Source organism: Arachis ipaensis, chromosome B8 (genome assembly GCF_059453495.1).
Source record: "Arachis ipaensis isolate K30076 ecotype BB chromosome B8, ASM5945349v1, whole genome shotgun sequence".
NCBI lineage: Eukaryota > Viridiplantae > Streptophyta > Magnoliopsida > Fabales > Fabaceae > Arachis > Arachis ipaensis.
The window spans coordinates 136,283,841-136,311,152 of record NC_142443.1 but is presented as its reverse complement, the minus strand read 5'-3'; the positions used below and the strand labels follow the sequence as shown (position 1 = coordinate 136,311,152).

The window sequence follows — 27,312 nt, the reverse complement described above, 5'->3', positions numbered from 1 at the left end:
TCCGCAAGAGGCTCATTCCACATACACGCATCCTTGCAAAACTTGCTACTTGATGCCATTATTACCTGAAATACAAACATGTCAAACTATAACAAACAATAAACTAGGGATTGCACAAACTTCTTTGCCACAGTTACTATAATCAACTTGCCCGCCTCAAAACTGTCTCACCCGATCAATGAAAAAATATGCCACTTACATACATCACAAACCCTTACTTTACCACCTCATCTACTATCCAACATCCTCACAGCCTCCACTTGCCTACTACATACACAAAATTCCAAAAATACCACATTCAATACAACTACGACACAAACAAGCAAACACATTCGCCATTACATCCTAATTGCTACCAATACAGGTACAAAGGAATTTGTAACAAAATAAATACCCAACGCTTTTACAGAAAAAAACAAAGCAGAATAACGCATTCTTTGGAGCAGCAAATTCAACGCTTTCTTACGGGATTAAGCAACAAACTCAATTACCTCTACTTTTTTCAGAACACACTTTATGCTCAATCATCTCATTAGATCAACGACGCGGTTAAACCAACATTAACACATCACACACATTTTCAACAAGATCATATAATATTTTTCATATTTCTCAAGAACAACAACAACATCAAAATTAGAGTAGTAAAAAAATCCGTTATTTCAGAGACAGGTTAAAATTTCAGCCACATCCTCACCATGGAGAAATTAAATTGAAAACAAAACGGAAATTGGCAGATTGAGTCTCACCCGTCGACGGACTTACACAGGGCGATGGGACCACCGCGTCGACGAACAAAATTGCGCGATGTCCACCACCTGTTACTAAGACGAGCTGCGATCTATGGTGCCAACTCGTGCGATCGGGCGGGTAAGATAAACAAGGCCTCCGCGATGACCGTTTACTTCGATTCCAACCTCCGACGTTATCAGGGATCCAGAAGTTGAAGGCCACAGTCACTTTAAGTACATACACAAACAACACAAACGATGACCGATGAGGACGGCCTCCAAGCCTCCATGGGTGAGAGGACAATATCAGATTAGGGCATCTGGGGTTTTCCATGACGACACCGTATTTCAGCCCAAGCACTCTTAAACCAGCTAGCTGAGGGGCTACTCGGCTTCATTTTTTCTTTGAGCTGATCACTTTACCTGCCCTCATTTTTGCCTTTCTTCAGGGACATTCTCGATATTTCACATTTGACTACAGGACAAATTAAAAAAGCGTGACCGGCCGTACATGGAACATCAGAGATCCAGTAAAGTGGACTGGAGCATGGGAAAAGTTTCCTATCATATATGGCACACTATAATTAATAAGAGATATTTTGCAGTATAATTAATATATAACACGGTAATTAAAAATTCTAAATTTAAAATTTGAATGAAATATTAACAAATATTTTAATTGGATAGTTGGATTAAGAAAAAATTCAAAATGATATTATTAAAATACGTTAGTGTAACCGTTTTAAGATATTAGTAATTAACTGCATATTCAAATAATATTAATATCTCATTCATTTTAAATAATAACAAAATATATTAAATTTTGAATCGATCCAAATTAAATTATTAATATTTTTATTATTTTAATAAATTATATTTGTATGTATATTTATAAAAATTATATTTTTATATTTTTAAATATCATATTTCGTTCACAGCTTAAAATTTATGTCTTGTACATAAAATTTACTCATAATTTTTGGTGACTCAAATTTACTCATAATTAATTCATTTATATTGTAAATAAAATAAATAATAAAATATAAAATTCGTAAATTATATCCAAATTATCTATGCCAGTAACTAAAACGTTTAAATTATTTATTTAAAAGAATCCGTTATTAATTTTTTATTACTATTTTATAATTACAAATTATTAATTCAATATTCATAGTCACAAAAAAAAATTCAATATTCATGTCACTAAATAATCGATTTATTTATTTAAATTTTGTACTAATTGACTGTAAAGTAGATAACATTCAATAGACAACTAATCATAGTGAATAAAAATGAATTAAAAATTATGATTTATATCCTCTATTATAATTATATATAAAATTTATTTGCAAACGTAAAATTATATATCATTTCTATGAATTAAAAATATAAAATTCATAATATATTATTTATATCAATAATTATAATAAATAATATATAATTGAATTAGCTTAATACAAATTCGAGTTCAACTCATTTAGCACATAAATTAAACTCAAACTAAATGACGAGTGCCCTTAACTCACTTTTAACCTTAGTCACCGTTAAATTGATTTAGGATTTAGTTATAGAACACATGATAAGCCTATTAGTGAAAAATTTAAAGGTTTTTTTTTTTCACCAAAGGTATCATTTATTTCATTAATTAGAAATACAAGGAGTCCATAATTTAGGACAAAATAAAAAGATGGTAGGGGCTTCCCATCAATTCACTTAAAAGTGAGAAATAGAATAGAAATAAGGAAAGGTAAAGTAGCATAAGTTTAAGGCAAGGAAAAACAGAGCTCATCTTCCACACTGAAAAACTAGCAACTTTGAAGCTCCATGGATGACTATTTCCGGTGGTTGCAGCTTGCCTTCCAAATTTTTCAGCAGAGACAAGCTACCAGTTCCATCTTCTTTGTCATTTTCGGATTCTGATGAGTTGCTAAAGGACTCCTTTGCCATACTTGTTGTGCTTCACAGTAGCTGATTAATGCATGTGTGACTGTTTCAGGTTCTTTCTGCTGGTTTGATTGACAGAATTCGATTACTAATTTGAAGAGGAAAAAGCTGATCTATCAGGATTTGTCTGCATTCATAAGGTCTTTTACCCAGCAAACATGAGGGGGAGGGGGTTGAGATGGATGTTTCCAGGTACCCAGAGTTCAGAAGCAATTTTGATGGAGCTTTCACTCCTAACTCTCCAGTTCAAATCTGAATTCTTTACCTTTTAATAGTTTGCTCAGTAGAGAGTCTCCAAAATTGGTTGCCTAGGAGGGCTATATTTTAAATCAATTCTGAGTTTGTTTTGCTGGTTCTTTGATTTTTTGAGCCAATTGATACATAGTCAAACCCTCAACATGGGATTTAAAACGCCTTTTGGACCTCTCGACATTGATCGTATAGAGGCAGCAATATAGAATTTAGAATGCTTAATAATTTTAACAGAAATACCTTCCTTCCATGCCAATCAGATTCCACCCTTTGTCTGGCTATGTCTTTTAATTTAATTATTCGAGTACTCCTTTGTCCACCTGTATTTGATCATTATTTTCAAATTTCAACAATTAACCTCCACTCCAACTTTAACAATTAACCGGCAGGCCTTCCCCAAATTGCTCGTAATGCGCTGTCTATGGTTCCCACTGAGACTTTTTGAACAGCCATTCAAACCCTTTGAGAAGTCTTTCTCCTCCACCCAGATCACATTCTCATCATCTTCATGCCTCCGTGTGTGTTGTTGAGGATTATTCTGCATTGCTTCCATTCAGTTTCTGATCTTGACCAGCACTTGAAGCGGTCAATATTTCTCGTCAACAATCTTCTAGGATTTGAAAATTTGAAAAAACCCAAAAGAGTCGCCAAAAGTCCTAACGAGCACTGAAAACAACCTAGGCGGGCCACATAAGTTTTAATTTTTTAAATGTTTTCATTTAATGAATACAAAATAAATGTATTAAAAACTTAAATTTTTTTATATTTTTAATAATTTTTTTTAATTTATAAAGTTAATATGTGTCTTTAAAATTTATAAAATTGATAAATTTATTTTTTAACTTTTTTTGAAAGTAAAATAACAAATGTTCAGGTATTCTCTATATACCAAAGTAAATGCTACAGTTACCAATCAGCTTACTATACCAAATTAAATGCATATTATGATCTTTTTAATTTTCAAACCCTAAACATTTGTTAATAATTTAAAATTTCAAAACCTTATTATCAGTTTCAAAACTGACTTCGTTAGTTCGTTAACAATTAATTACCAATGATGACACATTTTTCCATTAATCGTGAAAATAGAAAATAAGAAAAATAAACACATTACCAACAATTATAAAATGGTAAAAAAAATGGTTTCTTTGCAAAATACTGAAAATTGAGATTTTAGGTGACTTTAAAAAAAATAAATTAAATATGTAAAACATAAAATATAAAATTATGATAAAATTTAAATTATAAAATTGTATATTATAGTAAAATTTTCATCAAATCAGTTCACTTATTTAAAATCGTAATATTAAAAGATTTTAAATATTAAATCAAGATTCTAATAAGATTTTTTAAAATCGTTCCTTATCATAAATTTTTCCACTTTAATGTTTGTGTAGTTATATAATTAATTATTTATTGTCTATTAGGTATATCGGTATTATAAAAATTGACATATAAATATAAATTATTTGATCTTATTCTATTGTATTGCATGAGTATGAAACTCCAGTCCTTTGAGATTTAAATTTAATCAAAACCCTGTCAAATTCATTCCCTTCAATTGTGCAGAAAAAGTATATAAAAAATGGGATCCAATTTATATAATTTATTTGAAATTTGAAACAAATTCAACTCAAATCTTTTATGATTATAAAAAATGGGATCCAATTTATATAATTTATTTGATTAGATTCGATTGGATCGGCGGTTTGTGATTTTGATCTCATATTGAAACATGAAAACCCTAATATAAATAGAATACAAGGCAAACTCAAACTGAAACGATGACGTTACCGATCGTAATTATGAATGACGCGGAGAAGAACGCGTCGAGAGGGCTGGTACTTCTCCATCGTCACACGGCCACCGCAAGAACGCCGCCGCTGCCAGACCTTCCGGAGGAGTTGATAATTGAAATCTTGCTGAGGCTTCCGGCAAGGACGCTTGTTTCCCTAAGGAGCGTGTGCAGTTCATGGAGAAACCTAATTTCATCCCCTGACTTCACCGACAAGCACCTTCGTCGTTCATGCTTACGCGATCCAAGCCTGTCTTCGCTACGAATTGCTTGTTACAACAGTTTGCCCTCCAGAGGCCATGGTGTCTACGACAGTATTGGAGTTCTCTCCGTACAGTCAATAATGGACAACCCTTCTGAACCTACTAAAGTCGATTACTTCAGTGGAAAAAGCTACAACAGAATCGTTGGTTCTTGCCATGGATTGTTATGCTTTTTTGAATATGACGGCCAGAATACACATGGCATCTTGTGGAACCCCTGTACCGGATTTATATTCCAATCACCGCAAATCAGCGGTGAAGCCATCCATATTTGTGGCTTTGGTTACGATCATTTCAGTGACAGCTACAAGCTCTTGGGATTTATAATGGAGAAAGTGCGGCCATATGGTTTGGAATTTAGTACCAGAATTTATACATTTGGACCAACTTCTTCTTGGAGAAGAATTGATGATACCCCATTTGACCAATCTGATGACCTAACTGTCGAGCCTTTTATACCTGATAATATGGAAGGGGTATTTTTTGGTAGTACCCGAGCATGCACTATTAATTGGAGTGTTAATCGTCGGGTGGTTGTTTATTTTGACTTGAGTAAAGAGACTTATGGTCAATTTCTCCTGCCTTATACCGATTCAAATGATTATTCTCGGGAGAAGAGTACTTATTTATGTATTTTGAGAAACTGTCTTTCTGTTTGTTATGAGCATTTGAACGCAAAACATTGGATTGTGTGGCAGATGAAGGAATACGGAGATGCTCAATCTTGGAATAAATTGGTAAGTATTTCCTTCCGCTGGAAACTCGAAAATTTGGGTTTTTCTTTACAATCTCTTTACATCTCGAAAAATGATGTACTTTTGGCCATTTCTCCATCTTTAAGAATATTTTTGTGTAATTTAAAAGATGGTAGCATAGATTTACCTGACAGCATAAATTTACGAAAAAACTATCGTCATTTTCCTCAAAGCATAGGTTCTAAGATAGCTTATATCTACCATGAAAGTTTAGTTTCACCAAATGGTCTTCAAAGCAATTCATCCAAAATGGTGCTGCAAAAACCCTAATCTATTGTCTCTTAATAGTTAATAGCCTGTATGCACCTTCATTTGGTGAAACTTTTCTAGCACTAGTAGTCCACCACCAAATTTATTTATCTGAGTATTATTTTTATTTTTCAGTTAGATTTATGATAATTCATTTGATGTTTTTCCTATTTTTGTTAGATATTTCTTTTAACATTTTGTGTACTGATGAAAAATTATACTTGCTTGATAATCATGCTTTCATTGGGCAATTTTGTATTTAATAAAAGAAAAATCCTCAGAATAATTTATTTGCTAACCAGGCTTAGGAAACTTTGATATTATCTTAACAATACGATTGAATTATGTCTATTTAAGATGATGATGTTTTATCTTTTATGTTTCTGTAATTATTGAATGTGTTCCTATAAAAAAATATAAATTTCTACGCATAAAATATTTTAAACTAGTAATGTACATTAAAATAAATTCAATTCAATTTAATTGCATTCTTTTTTATTTTAAAATTCATTTAAATTTTGGATTAAATTAGATGTTACAAGCATAATGTTCTTTAGTATTTATTGTTAAATATAACCAAAGAAAGAAATTTAAGATCAGATTTGTTTGTGTTATTAAAACTTTAAAATTGAGAGTAAAGATTTCAAGTACATGTTAGAAGTTTAGGAAGATTAACACTTTCATTTAATTTTTTAATTTTAAATTTATTTTTAATTTTTATATTTATTTTAAATCAAATATGATATCAAGATATAATTCAATTTCGTAAAATTTAATTTAGTTTTTGTCTTTCGAGCTTAATCTCTCTTTCAAACGCAACACTTAGATCTTAGTAACTCACTAATTTCTCAAAAAATACTTAACGTCTTAATTTTTTTTCTCCTTTTAGAGCTGCTCATAATGAGTATTTTTTTTTTTTTATACAAACTTATAAATAGCATTAAAAAGAGAGAACACAGTGGGGGAGATAAACTTGTAAATATCATTAAAAAAATAGAACACATTAGTGGTAGAAGTTAGATGCAAATGCATATAGTAGAATACATTAGTGATCCTAAGCATGTAAATTCTGTTGAAGCAATTGGATTTTCAACCAGTAATTGTGTGAATACATTAGTGAGTAATTAATTCATATATAATTCAATTAATATAAAAATAAATTATATGATCTTTTTGTCACGTTTTTAAATATGTCATAATATTCCTAATAAAAAATACAGTACTGAACGTTTGGAAGATTTCACAGCACATTTAATTTGAATCAGAACCTTCTATGCCATGATGGTAAAAATATAAACAATAATAATAAGGTACCATGTTATTATAACAGTACCTTAAAAAGAAAAGACAAGCCTTAACTCTATTATTATATTCATAGTACACCAGAATATTTTATAAATTACAACAAAATTAAAGATTGAGAACATTGTCTCTGCGATTCAAGCTCTACATCAATTAAAATTGGACTTGGTACATTAAAATGTTCAAGGCCTAACATAACAAGTGTAAAGTTCAACTAACTTACCTTTCTAAAATTTTTATTTTATTTTTATTTTGTTTTCTTTTGCATAAGCAGCAAGTAATGTGCTTCTTCTATTGAAAGTTTGAAACAGATACATGGATATTCCTGAAAATAAAATTACATTTCACAACTTAAATGCCTTTATAAAATTTTTAGGACCCCCTAACTTCTCAAAACACGTAAGTGAGTGTACTGTCTCCGGGAATAATCATCTGAATCCATATCAGGCAAGAAAAATGACCATGTCTCTTTATCCAAATTAAAATAAAGAATTGCATGATAAACACTCCAATTAATAGAAGGCATGACCGCTGATTTGCAGTGATTGGAATGTGAATCCGGTATAGGAGTTCCACAACATGGCATGCATCTTCTAGTAGGCATGTTCATCAAACAAGCATCACAATTTATGGTGCACTAATCTAGGCTCATTAAGAAAGTACACTTCACCTCATCTTATAAATCCAAACAACTCCTTTTAAATCTTTCTACATGCCTTTATATATATAATAGTTTATGAAATTCGAAAAATCTTTAAGGGCAGCAATTTTTACCAATTTTGGCGAAAATAAATACCAACTTTTCTTTAGTATTGATTTATGTGTATAAACTTTGATAAATATTAATGTAAATTGTATTGACTTATGTAAATTGTATTTTATACGTGTAAAATAATAATATTTATTAACCTTGTAGCGCTGCAGAAAAAGAGAAATATGTAAAAGATAAGTCCAGTGAACATTACACTAACATACTGTTTAATTCGAATTACCACCTCACTCCACATGACTAAATTTTTATTTTGGTCCCTGAAATTCACGCGATTACTCATTTTGGTCCTTGAAATTCAAAATTACTTATACTGATCCTCCAGATTCAAGTTCCAGCACCAATGTGGTCCCTCGAATCTTTCTGGCAATGACTAGACAAACGAAATGCTGAAATGGCATCCTTCCTGCTACGCTGGATGATGAGTAAACAACGTTGTTTACCCTTGTCATCCAAACAAGTCAGAAATATCGTCACTTTGTATATAAAGGGAGAAGAAATGATGAAGACCCAAAATAAAGTATTATTCTTCTCCTCTACCTCCACTATTCTTCATTTCTGACTTGTTTGGGCACCAAAGGTAAACGACATCGTTTACTCATCATCCACCGTAATAGGGAAGGTGCTATATCAGCACTTCGTTTGCCTAGTCATCACCGGAAAGAGTCGAGGGACCATATAGGTGCCTGAATTTAAATTTGGAGGACTATTATAGGTAATTTTGAATTTTAGGAACCAAATTAAATAATCGCGTGAATCTCAGGGACCAAAATGGGTATTTAGTCCACTCCACATACATGGAAATACCATAAGAAATTAAGGATGAAAACATAAATTAAAAGACAAGATTGCACTTAATTTCATTAAAGCTTGGACTATAAATATATGAAAGTTTAAGAATAGAAGATGTTTTCAACGTTGATTTCATTAAAGCTTGGACTATAAATATATGAAAGTTTAAAAATAGAAAGATGTTTTCAACGTTCTGTTTTATAGTTTGATTCATCCTTTGTCTTTCATTATTATTTTTATACAACCACCAAGAATTTAATAATAACATAAGCATCTACAACTTAAAATGCAGTATTTGTTGGGAATAAAGAGTATGACCACAATACAATTAATCATGTGTCAAATAATTTGTTAATGTTATTATATTAAAATGTTAATATAATAAAATTCTTGATTAAATTTAGAGATTTATCATTATGATAGTGATCATAATATTGAGAGATAAATTTTTTATAATTTAATCTAAATTGTTCTTAGTCATAGGATTATTAAAAAAGAACATTAATAATCTGGAAAGATCAATATATATAAAGGTCTTCATTGGATAAAGATTAATAGATCTCATTTATTAAATTATATATATATATATATATTGTGCATATAGAGTCAGAGATATGACCATTGAACTGACTCACTTTAAGAGTTCCTAATGGTTATAATTATCGTATATTGGTCAATAGGATATTCTCAAGATGAACATGATAATAGAGTTTCCTTTGACTTGCAACTGTCATAGTAATTAACAATGTATTTATTATACTTTGATTCCGGACACTTAATACCCTATGGTGCTAGTTGAATAGATATTGGGTATAATTTAAATACTTGTAGAATTAATGATTAGACAATAAGGAATCCATCAACTCTCGATAAAGAGTTTGAGCTCTATGATTATAATGACTGAGATGAATAAAACCTTGGCCAAGGGGATTGAATGAATGAAGAAATGAGTTTCTTGAGTCATTCACAATTCATTATAGTAATGGTAACAAATTAGAGTTTGATAATTAAACCATACTCTAAGGGTTAACCAAGAGCTGGAAAGATGGAAGGAATTATACTTTGTTCTTCTAAGGTTCTTAGTAAAAATATATTACTTCATACTATCGGGTCGTTGAAGAGTGTTGCTAGACGCCAGCCTTGATTAATAAATTTAGTATGACTAATTTACTACCCGCTTAGTATTGAACCTAAAGGGTCACACACTAACGAGTGTTCTAATATTTGCTATAGAATTATTTAATTATTATTTTGATTTGATCAAATAAATAATTATATTAATTCAAAATGGAATATTAGTATATTCTTTACTAGCACCAAGAATATAATAATAATATGATAATTGAGAATATTAAATGAGATTTGAGAATAATTAGTTATTCTATTTCTAAATTTGGATGAGATCCTAACTGATTTTGTTTCAAATTGAGTTATGATATAATTCATAAATTTTAAAGATTCAAGTTTAGAATAGTAAGATATGATTCAAATTTGAATTGAGATTCAAATTTAAAATCAGTAACAAATCTCATACTATATATATGTATGCCAAGAGTACAGGACAAATATGAGAATAAACACAAGGGTTTTATTTCTTTACCTCTACACACATAAACGTATGAGCCTTGGAGAAGAATTTTATGGTGTGCAAAGAGTTGCAAGAGGTTTCTCAATTTAGATTAGATGTCCATTGGTCAAGGGGTTGACAGCAAATGTTGGTCTCGGTGTGGATACGCATAGCGCCTTCGTACTATCGAAGGAGAAAAAAAATTTTACTAGCGTACTCAGGTATTTAGATCTGATCTACTATATATTTATTATTGAAATAAAGTTTAAGTACAAAATAAATCTTTATAATTACTTTCTTTTCTTACGCTGCATGTTATGAACACATGGTAATCCTTCAAATAATTGATAGCATTAATAACAAAGTTGGCAGTGCTAGAAAGACTTCACCAAGAGAAGGTGGAAACATGCTTTTAAGAGTCAATAGGCTTGGGTTTTAAAGTAGAACCTACTCTAAATACCTAGAAGCTTCAGCGGCGGTTCAGCAGGTAAAAGAAGCTTGGAGTACGGAGGTGAGAACGACCTGGAATTAACACTCCCAGAATTAACATTTTCGGTTATTTGTTTGTAACTTTGTGACGCTTTTATTTAAACTTTGATTCGGGTTGTTTATTGGTTTGGAGCTATACTTATAACGAATCCACTCTTTCAATTAGCGAATTTCTAAACTGACATTCGCCTTGCATCAATGATCGAAGGAACTCGATTAACTCGATTAGAAGAATTAACACTCTCCAATAAGCATGAGGTAGTAACAATGAGCCGTGGTTTAGTGGACGTGAACGAACGGATAGCATAGACGCATGCAACGGCAACTATGGATTCATCACTCTGTGCTATAGAAAAGCTGCTCCGTGAGGGTCTAAAACACAAGACAGCTAGTGGCGATCCCAGTTTTGCGAGAGATGATGTGGTGGAAGGATCTGGATGGGGTCTGTGAATTTGAATGGAGAACCGCAATGGCCATGGAAATTGAAGGTGGCCAACCTTCCCATGTTCGAAGGAGATGGAGTAGAGGATTGGGTTTTCCAGGCAAGGCAATACTTGGAGACATTCAACATTCCAATTGAATAAAGGATTCGGGTATTATCCTTCCATCTTGTGGGTGCAGCCTATGCGTGGTACCACGGGAGAGTCAACAATAATATTACTTACACCTGGGACTCATTTCTTGATGCTTTGAATGTTTGTTTTGGCAAGAACGTGTTCTATGATCTAAGAACAACTCTCAAGAAATTGAAGCATGATGGTTCCATAGAAGAGTATCAGTGTTAATTCGAAGAACTGAGCAACTGTGTGACAGGACTGAGTGAAGAGTGGATTGTAGCCTTGTTTACAGTTGGGCTCCAAGAGCACCTGAAGTGTGAGCTACTACTGGCCCGTCCCAATTCCTATATCCAAGTTGTCTCTCTTGCCAAACTGCATGAGCAGTAACATTGGGCCTCACTAAAAACAATGACAGCAAATCAAGCTCCTCATTTGGGCCGCCGAATCGGTTTGCACCCAACTAGACCCTACATCCAATTTTCCAACTTCAGAAATTCATCACTCACACCAACACTTCCTCAACCCATTCTTCTCCCCCCCAACCTCCTCAAATCATTCTTCCTCACTCGCACAACCACTGCCGGTCAAGAAACTCACCAGCACTGATATACGTGTGCGTCAGGAAAAGAGACTTTGTTATTACTGCGGCGATAAGTATATCCCTGGTCACCGCTGCAAGTTGTCATTGTAACTCTTAGTAAGGGAAGAGGAATTACAAGAATTGATGCAAGAGCTTCAAGTGGCAGTCGTTGAACCAGAGTCCAATTTCGATGATGCTGGGGAAGGGGATGAACAACCACCCAAGATTAGCTTGAATGCACTCGAAGGGGAGTTTCACCCATAAATGCTCCGTGTTTATGGTACCCACTTTAATCGGTAAGTGATGATCCTCGTTGATGGTGGAAGTACTCATAATTTTGTGAAAGGGTATGTGACTAGGAAGTTGAATTTGTCGCTCAGACCAACCCGTGCTCTACAAGTGATGGTGGGTAATGCTAATTTCATCCATTGCGGAGCAATATGTCAAAACTTAGCACTAACAATTCAAGGGTATAATTTTGTGGTTGATACTTATATATTAGACTTAAAGAGGATACTGAAAGTGTCTTAGGGGTATACTAGATGATGCGGTTAAGGACAATTAGGATCAACTACATGGAATTATTCATGAAATTTAAAATCATGGGTAAATGGGTAATGTTCCAAGGTGAGCAGCTGTTGAAAGATGCTAGTCTAAATTTCAGAAAGCTTAAAAAGTTAAATAAGAGCAAAGCTATTGTCTTCATGTTTCATTTAGATATTACCACCACTGATTCTATACCACAAGCTACTGTAGAAGGTGAAAGTTTTCAAGGGATTCTTGCTGAATTTTTAGAAATCTTTGAAGAGCCCACTAAATTGCCACCGCAATGCGAAATCGATCACCCTGAGTTTTCAAGGGATTCTTGCTGAATTTTTAGAAATCTTTGAAGAGCACACTAAATTGCCACCGCAATGCGAAATCGATCACCCTATTCATCTAGTTCTTGGCTCTGCACCAGTGAGTATACGACCGTACCGTTATCTCTACTTCCAGAAAGAAGAAATGGAGAGGCTTTGTGGAAGAAATGCTAAGTACAGGGATTATTTGCGATAATCAAAGTGCTTTCTCTAGTTCAATACTGCTAGTCAAAAAGAATGATAGGGAGTGGTATTTTTGCGTAGACTATTGAGCTTTCAATTCTATTACAGTAAAATATAAGTTTTCTATCCCTACTATTAATCAAATCTTAGATGAACTGCATGGTACTGTCTATTTCTCTAATATAAACCTGTTGGTCTAAAATAATTTACAATATTTTGTTCCTATTTCATCTAGATAGATAATAAAAATTTTATCAAAAGAAGATATGATACAATTTATAATTATTCTTTATGCATAAGCACTATTATATATAATTATTCATGATCCGTACAAAAAAAATAAGTAAGTTAAAAAGACGAAAAAAGGGACGCACAATAGTTGTCATCTATGTTTTTTTTACCTTTGTCTCCCCTAAATCAGAAAAAAAATTAAATATTTAAAGAATATAATTTAAATATTAAGAAGACTCAATATGTGAAGAGTTGTGATAAATTAACTTTGTACGAAATAAAAATAATAAAATTTATAATAAAAAATAATAAAAACTTAAATAGTATGAACAAAATAAAAAATATAAGAAATATAGTATAATAAAAAATATTTTATAGTTTATAAAAAAATTAAAGAGTAGAAATAATACATTCTAAGAGAAAAAAAAGTATTATAGAATGAAAGATAAATTTATAAAAAAAAAATAAAATTCTATTTTAGCATAAATGACAGTGAATAAGTTATAAAATATAAGAATAGGTAAAACAAAAAAAAAGAAATTTGTGCTTTTTTTTTAATAAATTGAAGAAATATTCACAACCACATAATTAATAATAAAAATATAACTATTAGATAATAAAATTACAAGGACATATTAATAGAAATATTAGATTTGATATTAAAATAAAAATATAAACAATTAATATAAATTTAAAATTTAATTAAAATATTTTTTTATCAAGAAATGAAATAAAGAGAAATTTCTGGTAAACAATAACTCAAGCATTATCGTGACAATAAAATTGTATAAAATAATATATATTTAAACTAATTTAAATTAAATAATTAATATAATAAATTAATTATAATTATTTGATTCAATAAAATAAATTAAATAAATAAAAAATATATGTCATGTAAAAATTATAACATTTTTAAAAATTATTAATCAAAATACATAGGACAAAAAAATTAATATAAATTAAAAAAATATTTATTTATTCTAGTCAAATCAAATAATTAATATAATTAATTAGTTATAATTAATTTGGTCAAATAAAATATTAAATATTTGATATTTATTTCAATTAAATAAAATAAATAACTAATTATACTGCTTTTAAAAATCAATAATCAATATATATATAAGATAGAAAAATCAATGCAAATTAAAATAAAATTAATTTATTTATTTTAGTCAAATCAAATAATTAATGTAATTAATTAATCATAGTTAATATTATCCAAAAAATATTAAATAATTTAATATTTATCTCAATTAAATTAATAAATATATTTAAATAAATTAAATAAAAAAATACATTCAAGAGCATGCAACTTAAATATTTGTTTGCCAAAAAACAATAGCTCAAATGACATAGTTTTTCAATACTCAATTAAGAGGTTGCCAGTTTGAGTTTTCATATTTTCGGTAAAAAAAAAAAAAAAAAAAACTTAAATATTTGTTTAGATTATTTAGTTTAGATTTGATTAGATTATTGAATGGGCCGTTTATAAATTTTATCTTATATTATTGAAGCCGGACCAGAGATCCATGGAGATGCTAATGATGATATTGAAACATGTAACCTAAATATAAATAGAGTACAAGAGAATACACAAAATCAAACTGAAACAGCAGCTAGCTATGCCCACTGACGATAATGATGCGGAGACGAAGGCGGCCACAGGGACGGAACTGGTCAGTTGCCCCACGGCAAGAACGCGGCAGCTGTCAGATGTTTCGGATGAGATTATGATGGAAATCTTGCTGAGGTTTCCGGTAAGGACGCTTGCTTCCTTAAGGAGCGTGTGCACTTCATGGAGAAACCTAATTTCCTCCCCTCCTTTCACCTGTAACCACCTTCGTCGTTCATGCTTACTTGATCCAACTTTGACTACGCTACGAATTGCTTATTGCACTTGGGCCTACAGAAATGACGTCAGATGCGGCACTATCGGACTTCTCTCCGTACACTCAATCTTGGACAATCCTTCCGAACCTACTCAAGTCGATTGCTTCAGGGAACAACGCTACTACGGAATCATTGGTTCTTGCAACGGATTGTTATGCTTGGTTGATGAACATGCCTTCAAATACATGCATGCCATCTTGTGGAACCCCTGTACCGGATTCACATTTGAATCTCCGGAAATCAGCGGCGAAGTCCGCTTTTGTGGCTTTGGTTACGATCATCTCAGTGACAGTTACAAAATTTTTGCAACTATAAGGACGGAAGGGCCATCTGATTTTGAGTTTAGTACCAGAATTTATACATTTGGGCCAACTTCGTCTTGGAGAAAAATTGATGATATCCCAGTAGCCCTATTTGGTGTCCCAATTGACAACCCTAGTTGGGCTGTTAATAGGGAAGGGGAATTTTTTGGTAGTAGCATATTATGCACTCTTAATTGGTGTGTTAATCACGTCGTTCTTTATTTTGACTTGGGTAAAGAGACTTATGGTCATTTTCCTCTGCCTGATAGTGATATAAACTTAGATCGTCATTATTTTCCAAGGCTGTGCACTCACTTATGTGTCTTGAGAAACTGCCTTTCTGTTTGCTACGGGGATAAGAGTACATACGGGTGCTTTTTATACGATTGGAATGTGTGGCAGATGAAGGAATACGGAGATGCTCAATCTTGGACTAAATTGGCAGTGATTCCGGTCTATGAAAATTTCACTTATTCAGATCCTTGTCGTTGTTTTCAACCTCTTTACATATCGGAAAGTGATGTTCTTTTGGCATTTTGTCCATTTTTCGGCATAGTTTTGTGTAACTTAAATGATGGGAGCGTAGATTTTCCTGAGATTGACAACTCTGGCATGGGGAACCATCCTGCTTTTTCTCAATGTGTCGGGTATAGGATGGCTTGTATCTACCATGACAGCTTAGTTTCACCAAATGGTCTTCGAAGCAACTCATCCAAAATGCTGCTGCGCTTCATCAAACCCAAACTCAAGCTTATTGACTCTTAAAGCCTGTTTGTGCCTTCTCTTGGTGAAGCCTTTCTAGCCCTACCAACTTTGTTATTAATGTTATCGAATTTATTTATCTCAGATTTATGTTCTTGTTTCAATTGGAATTTACTGCTTTATGATAATTCATTTGATCTTCTTCCTATTCTTGTCAAATAATTCATAAGAAATTGTATTTGCTCTTGGTATCATTATTTCTTCTTGCAAATCATTGCAAATCATTGATTAGGTAAAAAAAATTAGTATACAGTTGCACCTTGATGATTTTCGATAACAAATCTATTATCACATTAATTTTATTTATTCATACTGAATTGAAATACTACTATTATCACATTATATGAATATGCTATTGTACCAGCATAGTGTTTCTGCAATATTGTTTCAATCAATTTATAAGGAAACTTATGGAATTCAATTTACCTAATGACATTCAGCTCAATATTCAGGTGATGAGATCTTCTGGGACTTGTCTTTGGCTGGTTCTCCTAACTAACTCTTGGGTCAAGTTGGTAAAAATCATTGATTCATATATAGTTGGTAATGTTATGCTCATGCTTTCAAGATTCTTAGGCTATAGAAACAAAAATACCACATTATGTTAAATTGTTTATCATTGATTGTATTCATCCTTTTAAATTTATCTATTATTTTCCATTCATGTCCCGCCAACACTTATTAAGTCCGCTTATTAGTTGTCTTTAGATTCTATACTTGTTTGATATTTTTTTATAACATTAAAAAGTAAAACTGTTTACATATTTGTTGTTGATGCAATTAGCATTATTTAGCTTTCCAATTTCTTCTTTGGTAATTCGGTATAATTTAGATATTACCCCACCCCCAATTCTTCTTAAACTCATATAAGTAATGCATACAAAATTGATGACAAGGCTGTTTAGACTTTAGAGAATGGTCTCTGTGTCAGAATAATTAATGACCATTTTCAAGTTGCGAAAGTTTCATGAGATTTTGAAGCATTATATAGAGGCTATTGAATGCTGATCACGATTTCTCCTTTGTTCAAATACTGCATTTCAAGTTACAAGTGCTTATGTTATAGTTAGATTCTTAGTTGCTGTATCAAAATAATAATAAAAGAAGACAAGATTGCACTTGATTTAATTAAAGCTTCTACAATAAATATATGGAAGTTTAAGAACAGAGAGATGTTTCCAACGTTCTGTTTTGTAGTTAGATTCATCCTTGGTCTTTAAATTTATGTTTCAACACTAGTTTCCTAATCATGGTATTCTCATGTATGTAGAGACAGTAGAGTGAGGTAGTAATTCGAATTAAATTGTATAGAATTTAGATTATACAAGGATGTCTCACATACATAAACTTTTTACAGACTTTATTCTCGATAAATGTAAGACTTGTAAAAATTGAATCTTAGTGTAATGTTCAGTACACTGATCTTTTACATATGATTCTTTTTTTTTTCCTTTTCTGAGTCGAGCTTTATTTACAAAATTATCAAAATCAAGAGTGTTGTTGTTCTTGCCTTTGTTAATTTTAGTGAGGCTTTTTTTTATTTATATTTTGTTTTGAAGCTGCTTTTTATATGTTGTCTTGATTCCTTTTGTGCTTGATTTTTTTTTTGTTGTCCATTTATTTCTAAGGTTACTCGTTTAGATTTTAAATTTTTGTCTCTCTCAATTGCTTTTGTGATTTGTGTGGAGCATGGGAAGCAACATGGTGCTTCAATTTTTCATTTTATTCAAAAGAGAGATTAAGGACTACTGATGATTTGAACCCATTATTCTATTGTAACACATGATTCAAATGTACCTTGACAAAAAAAATCGGGTAGGGATCTTTGCTTATGAGTCAAATATTGAAGTAACAATGTTACACTTACATAGTCATCAAATATTATTAATTTTTTGTCAGCAATAATTTGTACTTATATTTATAGACGTTTTTCACACGAGAAGTATATAATTTATACTTATATTTATCAAAATTTTGAATACATAAAATAATACAATTTACATCTACGTTTCTCAAAATTTATATATATGAATTAGTAAAATTTATTTGTTAAAAATAATTTAATATTGATATTAGCCAAATAATAACAAAAAATATTAAAAGTTGTTGGTGTCCAAAAATTTCTCATTAAAAAGCCATTTGCTTCCGTCAAATCTTTTTTCCTCGTTTACATTTATTTATGGCAACGATTTTTATATCTATGAAGTTACATTTGGCATCCAGGGAATGTGGTGCTGATTTTTTGCATATTTGGTATGTTGCAAGGTCTTTGTTTTGAACGTGACGAATGCCACTCCCTCCAGAAGTTAGACCTGACATTTATTCATTCATTGCTTCTCAATATTAATTTGATGATCAATAAGTATAAATAGGCCAATGCTATGGTATAGAAAATAGAAGTGAAAAAGTTTCTACATATGAGAAACTTGGCGTGACTTGTGTTGAGAGACAACAAATGTCCTCTTTTACTTTTTTGGCCATAATTTTTTACTGTGTATTAGAAGAATGAATTAAAATTAGGGAAAAAGATAAATAGGTTCCTGACTTTTTAAACTTTTGACAAATACATCCCTGACAAAATTTAAATACAAAAAAGTTCCTGACTTTAACAAATGGAGGACAATTTAGTCCTTCCGTCTATTTGCCTCTCATACACCAAACGGAACTGGCTGACGTGACTGAAACGGTGTCCAGGTGTCCGTACGGTGCCACGTTGGAAGGAGAATAAAGTTTGAAAGACAAATAAGTCCTTGACGTAATTTTGCAAATAAAGTTCGAAGGACAAATAGGTCCTTGAGAATTTTTTTTTCATTATACTTCTATTATGCTTTTATTATGAGAATTTAGTTTATGTAGGCTAAAAGTTGGTTTTTTTTTTATAAAAAAAATTATTTCGTATAGGTCGAATTGAGTATTTATTTTATATGGGCGCCTATCCAAAAATGGATTAGCACTATAGCTTTCAATTTAAATGGTTTCAATTTCAACCAATTTGTAGTTGATAGTCAAGGTCGTGTAATTAACACCTGGGCTGATATTCTTAATATCAATCCCGGTATCATATAAAAAAATTGAATAATACTTTTAGCATTTCCAAGAAGTAATTGATTAAATATTTGAAATAGTTATAATTCCATTCACTATCTTAACTGAAAAAAAATCTATAAGACTGAATTACCTGGGAAGCTTGCGCCCATAAGAAATCGCGGAGCCACCCATTAATGGTAATGGAACTCTGCAATTTAAATTATAGATTGAAATAATATTCAAATTAGATCTATATTATAATGTAAAAAAATATTTATGTTATAGATTGAATAAACTGCTTGTATTTTGAAATCTAGTTAACTTGTTGTATTCTATAATTTAAATTATTTGTATTAAAATTACAGAAATTAGGCTTGTTCTGTTTCTACTTTTTTTTTCTTAAATTGCATTAGTTCAGTTTTAGTGCATTTGTGTATTATATTAGAATATGTTAAATTGCATTAGTTCAGTTTTCATCATACCAGTGGCATTAGTTAGCATGAGTTCATTTATGCATCAAGTTAGCATTAGTTCATTTGTGCATCATTCATGTATTAAGTTAGCATTAGTGCATTTGTGTATTATATTAGAACTAGTATTTTTATCCATAATAATATTACGAGAATAATTTTTTTGTTAAATTATTTATAATTAATTTTAACATTTGTTATCTAAAATTTAAAATAATTTAATGTGTATACTTTTACATTTAAAATATTTTAATTGTAAAAAAATATCGAATGACATATTTTAATTTGTCAAATTACTAATATAAAATATAATTATATATAGAGTAAAAATAGTAGAGAGAAATATAAAAATAGAGAGAGGTAGATGAGAGAATTTAGGAAAGAAGTTTATTAATTTTGAAAAAAAAAATTCTCAAGGACCTATTTGTCCTTCGAACTTTATTTGTAAAATGACGTCAAGGACTTATTTGTCCTTCGAACTTTATTCCCCTTCCAGCGTGGCACCGTAACGGACACCTGGACACCGTTTCAGCCACGTCAGCCAGTTCCGTTTGGTGTATGAGAGGCAAATAGACGGAAGGACTAAATTGTCTTCCGTTTGTTAAAGTCAGGGACTTTTTTGTATTTAAATTTTGTGAGGGATGTATTTGTCAAAAAATTGAAAAGTCAGGGACCTATTTGTCTTTTTCCCTTAAAATTAAGCTAGTTTGTTAATTTTTTTTAACCTTGGGCCTAAAATTTTGAACAACATGAAAAAGAAAGAGCAACTGGAATTGAAAGGAGCAACCATTTCTGACCAAAACAAAAAAAGGAGCAACAATCACAAAACCCGTTAAAATACGGAAATGGATTCTCTCAAAAGTGTGATCTCTCACCATTAGTTTTATAAGTGAGACCAAAAGTAAATATGATAGAAAACAATAAATGGTTAAATTAAACAATTAACACCATTCATTTTTTTTTTCACTAAATAGGATCCACTCTCCTAAAATACTATTACCCATAAAAAGCTCATCTATTAATGAATCTGTAACATGGTAATGTATGCAATTACTACTAATTAATCAAACCAACCCCACCATATATTTACAGTATTTTATTAATTTTTCATGAAAAAAATATACCATAGGAAATATTAAAATAATTTTGAAGAAACAAAAAATTGGTATATTTTTTTCTTAATTGAAAGTAAATATAAATTTGAAGAAATCTTATTTTAGTGAATATATATTATTTTGAATGCTATTAAATATAAATTCTTTTATATACTTTATAGTTTATTATATTTATGATAATTTTCTTCTCAAATACTTTAAGGTTATAATTTAAAATTTAGAATAAAAAATTTATGATTTAAAGTCTGAAATTTGAGATAAATAAAATAAATTAAAAAAATAACTAATGTTGGCTGTTTGGTTATCTAACATTAAAATTGACAAATTTGCTTTTTATCAACTATAATGAAAGTATCTTTCCAAAAAAAAAATATAATGAAAGCATGGTAATCAATAACACTATAAATGAGGGGATAAGGTTTGTAAAAAAATTTATACTCCTTGCTTCAATCTAATAGGTATTTTCCAACTCATTTTCTCTTAATTAATACGTTAATCTATTTATTTATTCTAAATATTTCACATTTTTTTTCAATAGATTTAGATTTTTTAAATTTTGAATTTCATTTTAGAAGGTAAAGTATGATCTATTACTATTTATTTTATATGTGGGATCAAGAAAAAACATGAGAGAGAAAATATTCAATAGTAAAAAATCACACTTTATTCTCTAAAGTGAAAATCTAAAGTTTAGAGGATCTAAATTCTAAAAGCAATACTTATATTAGAACTGCGTCCAAACAAAACTTGTGTTTTGAATCCAGATAAGCATACTTAATAAATTAAATCATTTTAAAAGTAGCTTTTTTTTTTTACTTTATTTATGGCATGTACAGTATGAAACTACTTTAAGGTATTATTTGGATGCAAGATGAAAAATAAGAGAAAAAAAAATGAAAGGAAAGAAAATAAGAAGAAAGAAAATGAAAGAAAAAATAGAGTTTTGTGTGTGTTGTTTGGATAAAGAGAAAATGAATGAAAAAAATAGGAGAAAATTTTTCTTTTATTTGAATAGAAGAAAAAGTAGAAAGAAAAAAGATTATACAAGAATACAATTACATTAATATCTTTATTTATATTATATATAAATTACAATTTATTAATATATTTAAGTCATTTTTTTAAAGAAAAAAACAATCATTCAAATTAGTTTTCAAAATTTTAATATATTATTTTTATTAACAAAAATATTTTTTTAAAATTAGATAACATGAAAAATGTGTTTTGAAATTTTAAAGAGACTAAATTTAGAAAATTTACTATTTCTATTAAATAAAGGGCAAAGTTGTTATTTTGACATTATTAACACATTGTTCATCCATTTTCATCTCATGAATAAAGAGAAAAGAGTTATATGGGCTCACACCACTTTTTTTTTTCTTTTCTTTTCATTTTCTCTTATAAACTAAACAACAAAAAATTTAATTTTTTATCTACTTTTTTTCCACTCATATTCCTTCAAACCAAACAATGTGTAAAAATAAAATACTCAGATACAAGCGAAACATGTGTTCAAACAGAACGTGTATTTTGAATTTAAATGAGTACACTCAACAAATCAAGCCACTTTAAAAGAAGGAAGAATTGATAAAAGTAAATTTAAAAGTTTACACCATGGTCATAATTATATTTAAATTATTTAATGAATTATTATTGGTACATATAATTTATTTGTTTTAATGGACACATTTATCTTTCTGCCAATAGATATTTGTCTCTATTAACAAAAATGTACCTGTGTAATGTTTTATGCCCTGCATGATATTATTACTATGAGTGATGTTGTCATGTAAATATTTTTTTTTAAAATTAAATTAATTAAACTTAAACTCTCTATTTCCAGAAATTGTAAAAATTTCTAAAATCTTAATAAAGAACGAAGATCATGACTTCACTTAGGATTTTTCTACAACCAAATAAAAGTTTTTTTTCTTCAATTACAAACTCTTTTAGTTCTCTCCTCTTTTCTGCTATTTCTCTAACACTACCTACAAGTTTGTCGATCCCTAAATCTGAAAATCCAAAAATTTTTCTCTTCTTTCGGCACACTCAGTCTCACTTCACTTTCTCCTCTCACTTTTTAGAAGTCGCACACCATCGTCGTCCATTCTTTGCACCACCAGGTGGAGCCAGACGGTTCGTCATTAGCCAGGAACAGAGCTAGATCAATTCTTAAGAGGGGCCAATATAAAAATATAACTTTAGAAAAAGAAAAAATTAAAATTAAGGGGACTAATATAAAAATTAGTAATCTTTATACATTAAAATTTTTTATTTGGAGGACCATTGTTCCTTTTCCCAACACTAGCCTCTGCCCTTGTGGCTGGTGGTCAACTACTTCTCTTCCTTACTGTTCCTCTTCTTTTCCTTGTCATTTTCTCTTCTCTTCCTTGGCATTTCTAATAGCCTCCTTCATCGTGGTGCCGCTCATCGCCTTTGTCATCGTCGCCTGGCCGCTTTGTTCATCGTAATCACGCTGCCTCACTGTCTCTAAAAAGCTTTCTAAAACCATCCATAAAACCAACATTAGTAAGCTTTCTAAAAAGCTTCTCAAACCTCACACATAAATTGATACGAGCCTATTAATAACAACTGCTACTTTCGGCCCAATACAAGAAGTTGAAAGCAATGAGGAGGCAATTAGGCCATATAAAATGTTAGCAGAGCAGAGAACAAGTGTGTGAAGAAGCAACCAGCTTGGATGAAGGACTACGAGCTGTGAAATAGAGGCGCTATAAAATAATAAAATCGGAGGTAGTATCAAGTTAGTTACGTAACAACTTAGAGAGAAAAAGAGGTTAAAAGAGAAGGCAGAGAACCATTAAGTGATAAAAAATATGAATTGTTATCATTGAGGAGTGCTTCTCTCACTCGAAAGGGAAGATTATTGTTCATTCCATTTCAGATTATATACACACTCATATTTGATTTTTACTCAATTCATCGCTGCATGATCTTCTTATTCTTATTTTGTGGTTGTTATACTGTTGCTTGAGCTTGAATTATTGAACAGGGCTATCAATTGGTGCTCTCGTTGAGAGAATTTCATGATGACGGAAGGAACTCGATTAGAAGAATTAACACTCCCTAAAAAACATGAGGTAGCATGTTGAGCCATGGTTTAGTGGAGGCACACAAACGGATAGCGGAGACGCAACAACAGCTTACAACGATAGATTCATCACTGCGTGCAATTGAAAAGCTGCTCCGTGAGGGTTTGAAACACAAGGCAGCTAGTGGCGATCCAAGTTTTGCCGGAGATGATGTGGTGGAAGGATCTGGATTGGGGTCTGTGAATTTGAATGGAGAATTGCAATGGCCACGAAAATTGAAGGTGGCTGACCTTCCCATATTCGAAGGAGATGAAGTAGAGGATTGGGTTTTTCGGGCAAGGCAATACTTTGGAGGGCGACGACTCTGGTGACTTTGTTCACGGTGACTATAGATGGCTAGGTGTTGACCTACCAATAAAAATACGACAGCTGTAAGGTTTCACAAGGTCATTATCTAGGTACTTATAAGGTAAATCATATTACCCATAGTCAAAGGATAATTATAAAAAAAATTTATTGCAGAAATAAATAAGGAATTTTTAAAAATGGGTAAAGCTAAAAGGGTAATTGCATGTTGGATTAAATTGCTTCCACGATACAAGTGGTGTGGAAGCAATTGTTCATTGTCGGCAGCAGTTTTGAGGTGCACAAACACAAGCCACAAATACAGAAAAATGGATGTAATATACTGCATGATGTTGCAAATTGTTGTTTTGGTTCTCTACCTCAACTTGAAATTCTATGTGTTGGAGGTGCAGGTAAAATTGTGTAGCAAAGAGAGTGTGAAATTGTATAGCCTTGGAAGCAATTGTTCATCGTATTAAAAAAAAGGGTATGTGTTGCTTGATGGGCTTTACTTGTGTAGGAAAGATTGACATTTTGAAAGTGCAGTAGAAAAATTTTCAGCGACGAGATTGCTGGGACAGTTTTATTGAAGGGGGTTAGTTGTTAATTTCATACAAGTGTAAGACTCGTTATTGTGGCCGAAAATGAGCATGGATTCGGCAGTGTAGTTGGATGAGAAGAGAGATCATTGCTAGGATAAGGAGCGGAGAAATGACAGAGAAGAGGACCGACAGAGAGTTATTAGGTGGCGGTGGTGGAGGAAGAGACAACCAGTTTAGGGTGCCAATAAGCAGAGCAAACTAGTGTGGTTGGTTCCAGCAATTCCACTCTCAACGAGCCGCCACGAGCTCCAAACCAAAGCCTTCCAAGTCTGGCAGTGGCAACAAATGGAACCCAAAAAATGATTTTCTTAATTTTTATTTTTACTTTGATTTTTTTTTCAATTTGTCTTTTTTAATGTTTATTACTTAACTACAAATAAAACTAAACAATTACTATATCGTGTTAATAATTTCACTGCATCTTAACCCAGTCAAGGAATGCTCAACACCAAAACTAGCTTCCACGTGTCTCTCTCTCGTAGGTGTATTTGATGTGTCCAGCTTAGCTACCGTAAACCCAATGCCACCAGAGAATGCACCTGCTTGGAGACATTCAACATTCCAATTGAATAAAGATCGGGTATTATCCTTCCATCTTGTGGGTGTAGCCTATGCATAGTACCGTTGGGGAGTCAACAACAATATTACATATACCTGGGATTCATTACTTGATGCTTTGCATGTTCATTTTGGCAAGAACGTGTTCTATGATCCAAGAACAACTCTCAAGGCATTGAAGTAGAGTGGTTCTGTAGAAGGTATCAATGTCAATTCGAAGAACTGAGCAACTGTATGACAGGGCTGAGTGAAGAGTAGATTGTGGCCATGTTTATAGCTGGACTCTAAGAGCACCTGAAGTGTGAGCTGCTGCTGGCCCGACCCAATTCCTATATCCAAGCTGTCTCTCTTGCCAAACTACATGAGCAGAAACATGTAGAAACATTGGGCCTCACCAAAAACAATGGCAGCAAACTAAACTCCTTGTTTGGCCCACTTAACCGGTTTGCACCCCTACACCCAATTTCCCAACTTAAAAAATCCATCACTCACACCATCACTCTTCAACCCATTCTCCCCCACCTCTTCAAACCATTCTTCCTCAACCGTACAACCACTGCCGGTCAAGAAACTCACCAGCACCGATTTACATGCATGCCGAAAAAATGGACTTTGTTATTACTGCGATGACAAGTATACCCCTGGTCACCACTGCAAGTCGTCATTGCAACTCCTAGTAGGGGAAGAGGAATTATAAGAATTGATGCAAGAGCCTCAAATGGCAGTCGTTGAACCAGAGTCCAACTCCGATGATGCTGGAAAGGCAATGAAAAACCACCCAAGATTAGCTTGAATGCACTCGAAGGGGAGTTTCAACCCGAAATACTCAGAGTTCATGATACCCACTCTAATCGGCAATTGATGATCTTAATTGATGGTGGAAGTATTCATAATTTTGTGAAAGGGTCCATGGCTAGGAAGTTGAATTTATCGCTCAGACCAACCCCTGCTCTACATGTGATAGTGGGTAATGGTGATTCCATCCATTGGGGAGCAATGTGCCAAAACTTAGCACTAATGGTTCAAGGGTATAATTTTGCAGTTGATACTTATGTATTAGACTTAAAGGATGCTGACATTGTCTTAGGGGTGCACTGGATGATGCGGTTAGGGACAATTAGGATCACTTACATGGAATTATTCATAAAATTTAAAATCATGGGTAAATGGGTAGTGTTCCAAGGTGAGCGGCTGTTGAAAGATGCTAGTCTTAATTTCAGAGAGCTTAAGAAGCTAAATGAGAGAAAATTTATTGTCCACATATTTCATTTAGATGTTACCACCATTGATTCCACACCACAAGCTACCGTAGAAGATGAAAGTATTCAAGGGGTTCTTGCTGAATTTTCAAAAGTCTTTGAGGAGCCCATTAAATTACTGCCACAACGCGAAATCGATTACCCTATTCATCTAGTTCCTGGCTCTGCAACAGTGAGTATACGACCGTACCGTTATCCCCACTTCTAGAAAGAAAAAATAAAGAGGCTTGTGGAAGAAATTCTAGGTACATGGATTATTCACAATAGTTAAAGTGCTTTCTCTAGTCCAATACTGCTAGTCAAGAAGAAGGTTGCAAGGTGGTGTTTTTGCATAGACTATCGAGCTCTCAATTCTATTACTGTAAAAGATAAGTTTTCTATCTCTACTATTGATGAAATCTTAGATGAACTGCATGGTGCTGTTTATTTCTATAATATTGACTTGTGTAGTGGCTACTACCAAATTCGAATGAAGGAGGAGGACATTAATAAGACTGCCTTTCGAACACACATTGGACATTACGAGTTTGTAGTGATGTCGTTCGGACTTATGAATGTGCATTCCACCTTTCAAGCAACCATGAATCGTATTTTCCAATCATTC

At 31.8% G+C, this 27,312-nt stretch overlaps 3 protein-coding genes across 3 annotated transcripts; all 3 read left to right on the top strand.

Moving 5' to 3' along the window:
• The first annotated feature begins 4,711 nt into the window (after nt 1-4,711).
• LOC107611672 (F-box/kelch-repeat protein At3g23880-like) lies at nt 4,712-6,010 on the top strand. The gene has a single exon (XM_016313575.3). The coding sequence runs from the start codon at nt 4,712-4,714 to the stop codon at nt 6,008-6,010; it is 1,299 nt and encodes a 432-aa protein (XP_016169061.1).
• An 8,922-nt stretch (nt 6,011-14,932) lies between these two features.
• LOC107611671 (F-box/kelch-repeat protein At3g23880-like) lies at nt 14,933-17,039 on the top strand. The gene is made up of 2 exons (XM_021110028.2): nt 14,933-16,304; nt 16,732-17,039. The coding sequence occupies exon 1, from the start codon at nt 14,948-14,950 to the stop codon at nt 16,280-16,282; it is 1,335 nt and encodes a 444-aa protein (XP_020965687.1). The 5' UTR covers nt 14,933-14,947; the 3' UTR covers nt 16,283-16,304; nt 16,732-17,039.
• Nucleotides 17,040-26,358: 9,319 nt separating this feature from the next.
• LOC148549965 (uncharacterized) lies at nt 26,359-26,916 on the top strand. Its single transcript, XM_088495878.1, has one exon. It carries the CDS (start codon nt 26,359-26,361, stop codon nt 26,914-26,916), a length of 558 nt encoding a protein of 185 aa, XP_088352004.1.
• Nucleotides 26,917-27,312: the final 396 nt, after the last annotated feature.

Bases quoted from the DNA above. Each gene is read 5' to 3' on its own strand.
- LOC107611672 (XM_016313575.3), top strand. From the start codon at position 4,712: ATGACGTTACCGATCGTAATTATGAATGACGCGGAGAAGAACGCGTCG.
- LOC107611671 (XM_021110028.2), top strand. From the start codon at position 14,948: ATGCCCACTGACGATAATGATGCGGAGACGAAGGCGGCCACAGGGACG.
- LOC148549965 (XM_088495878.1), top strand. From the start codon at position 26,359: ATGGCTAGGAAGTTGAATTTATCGCTCAGACCAACCCCTGCTCTACAT.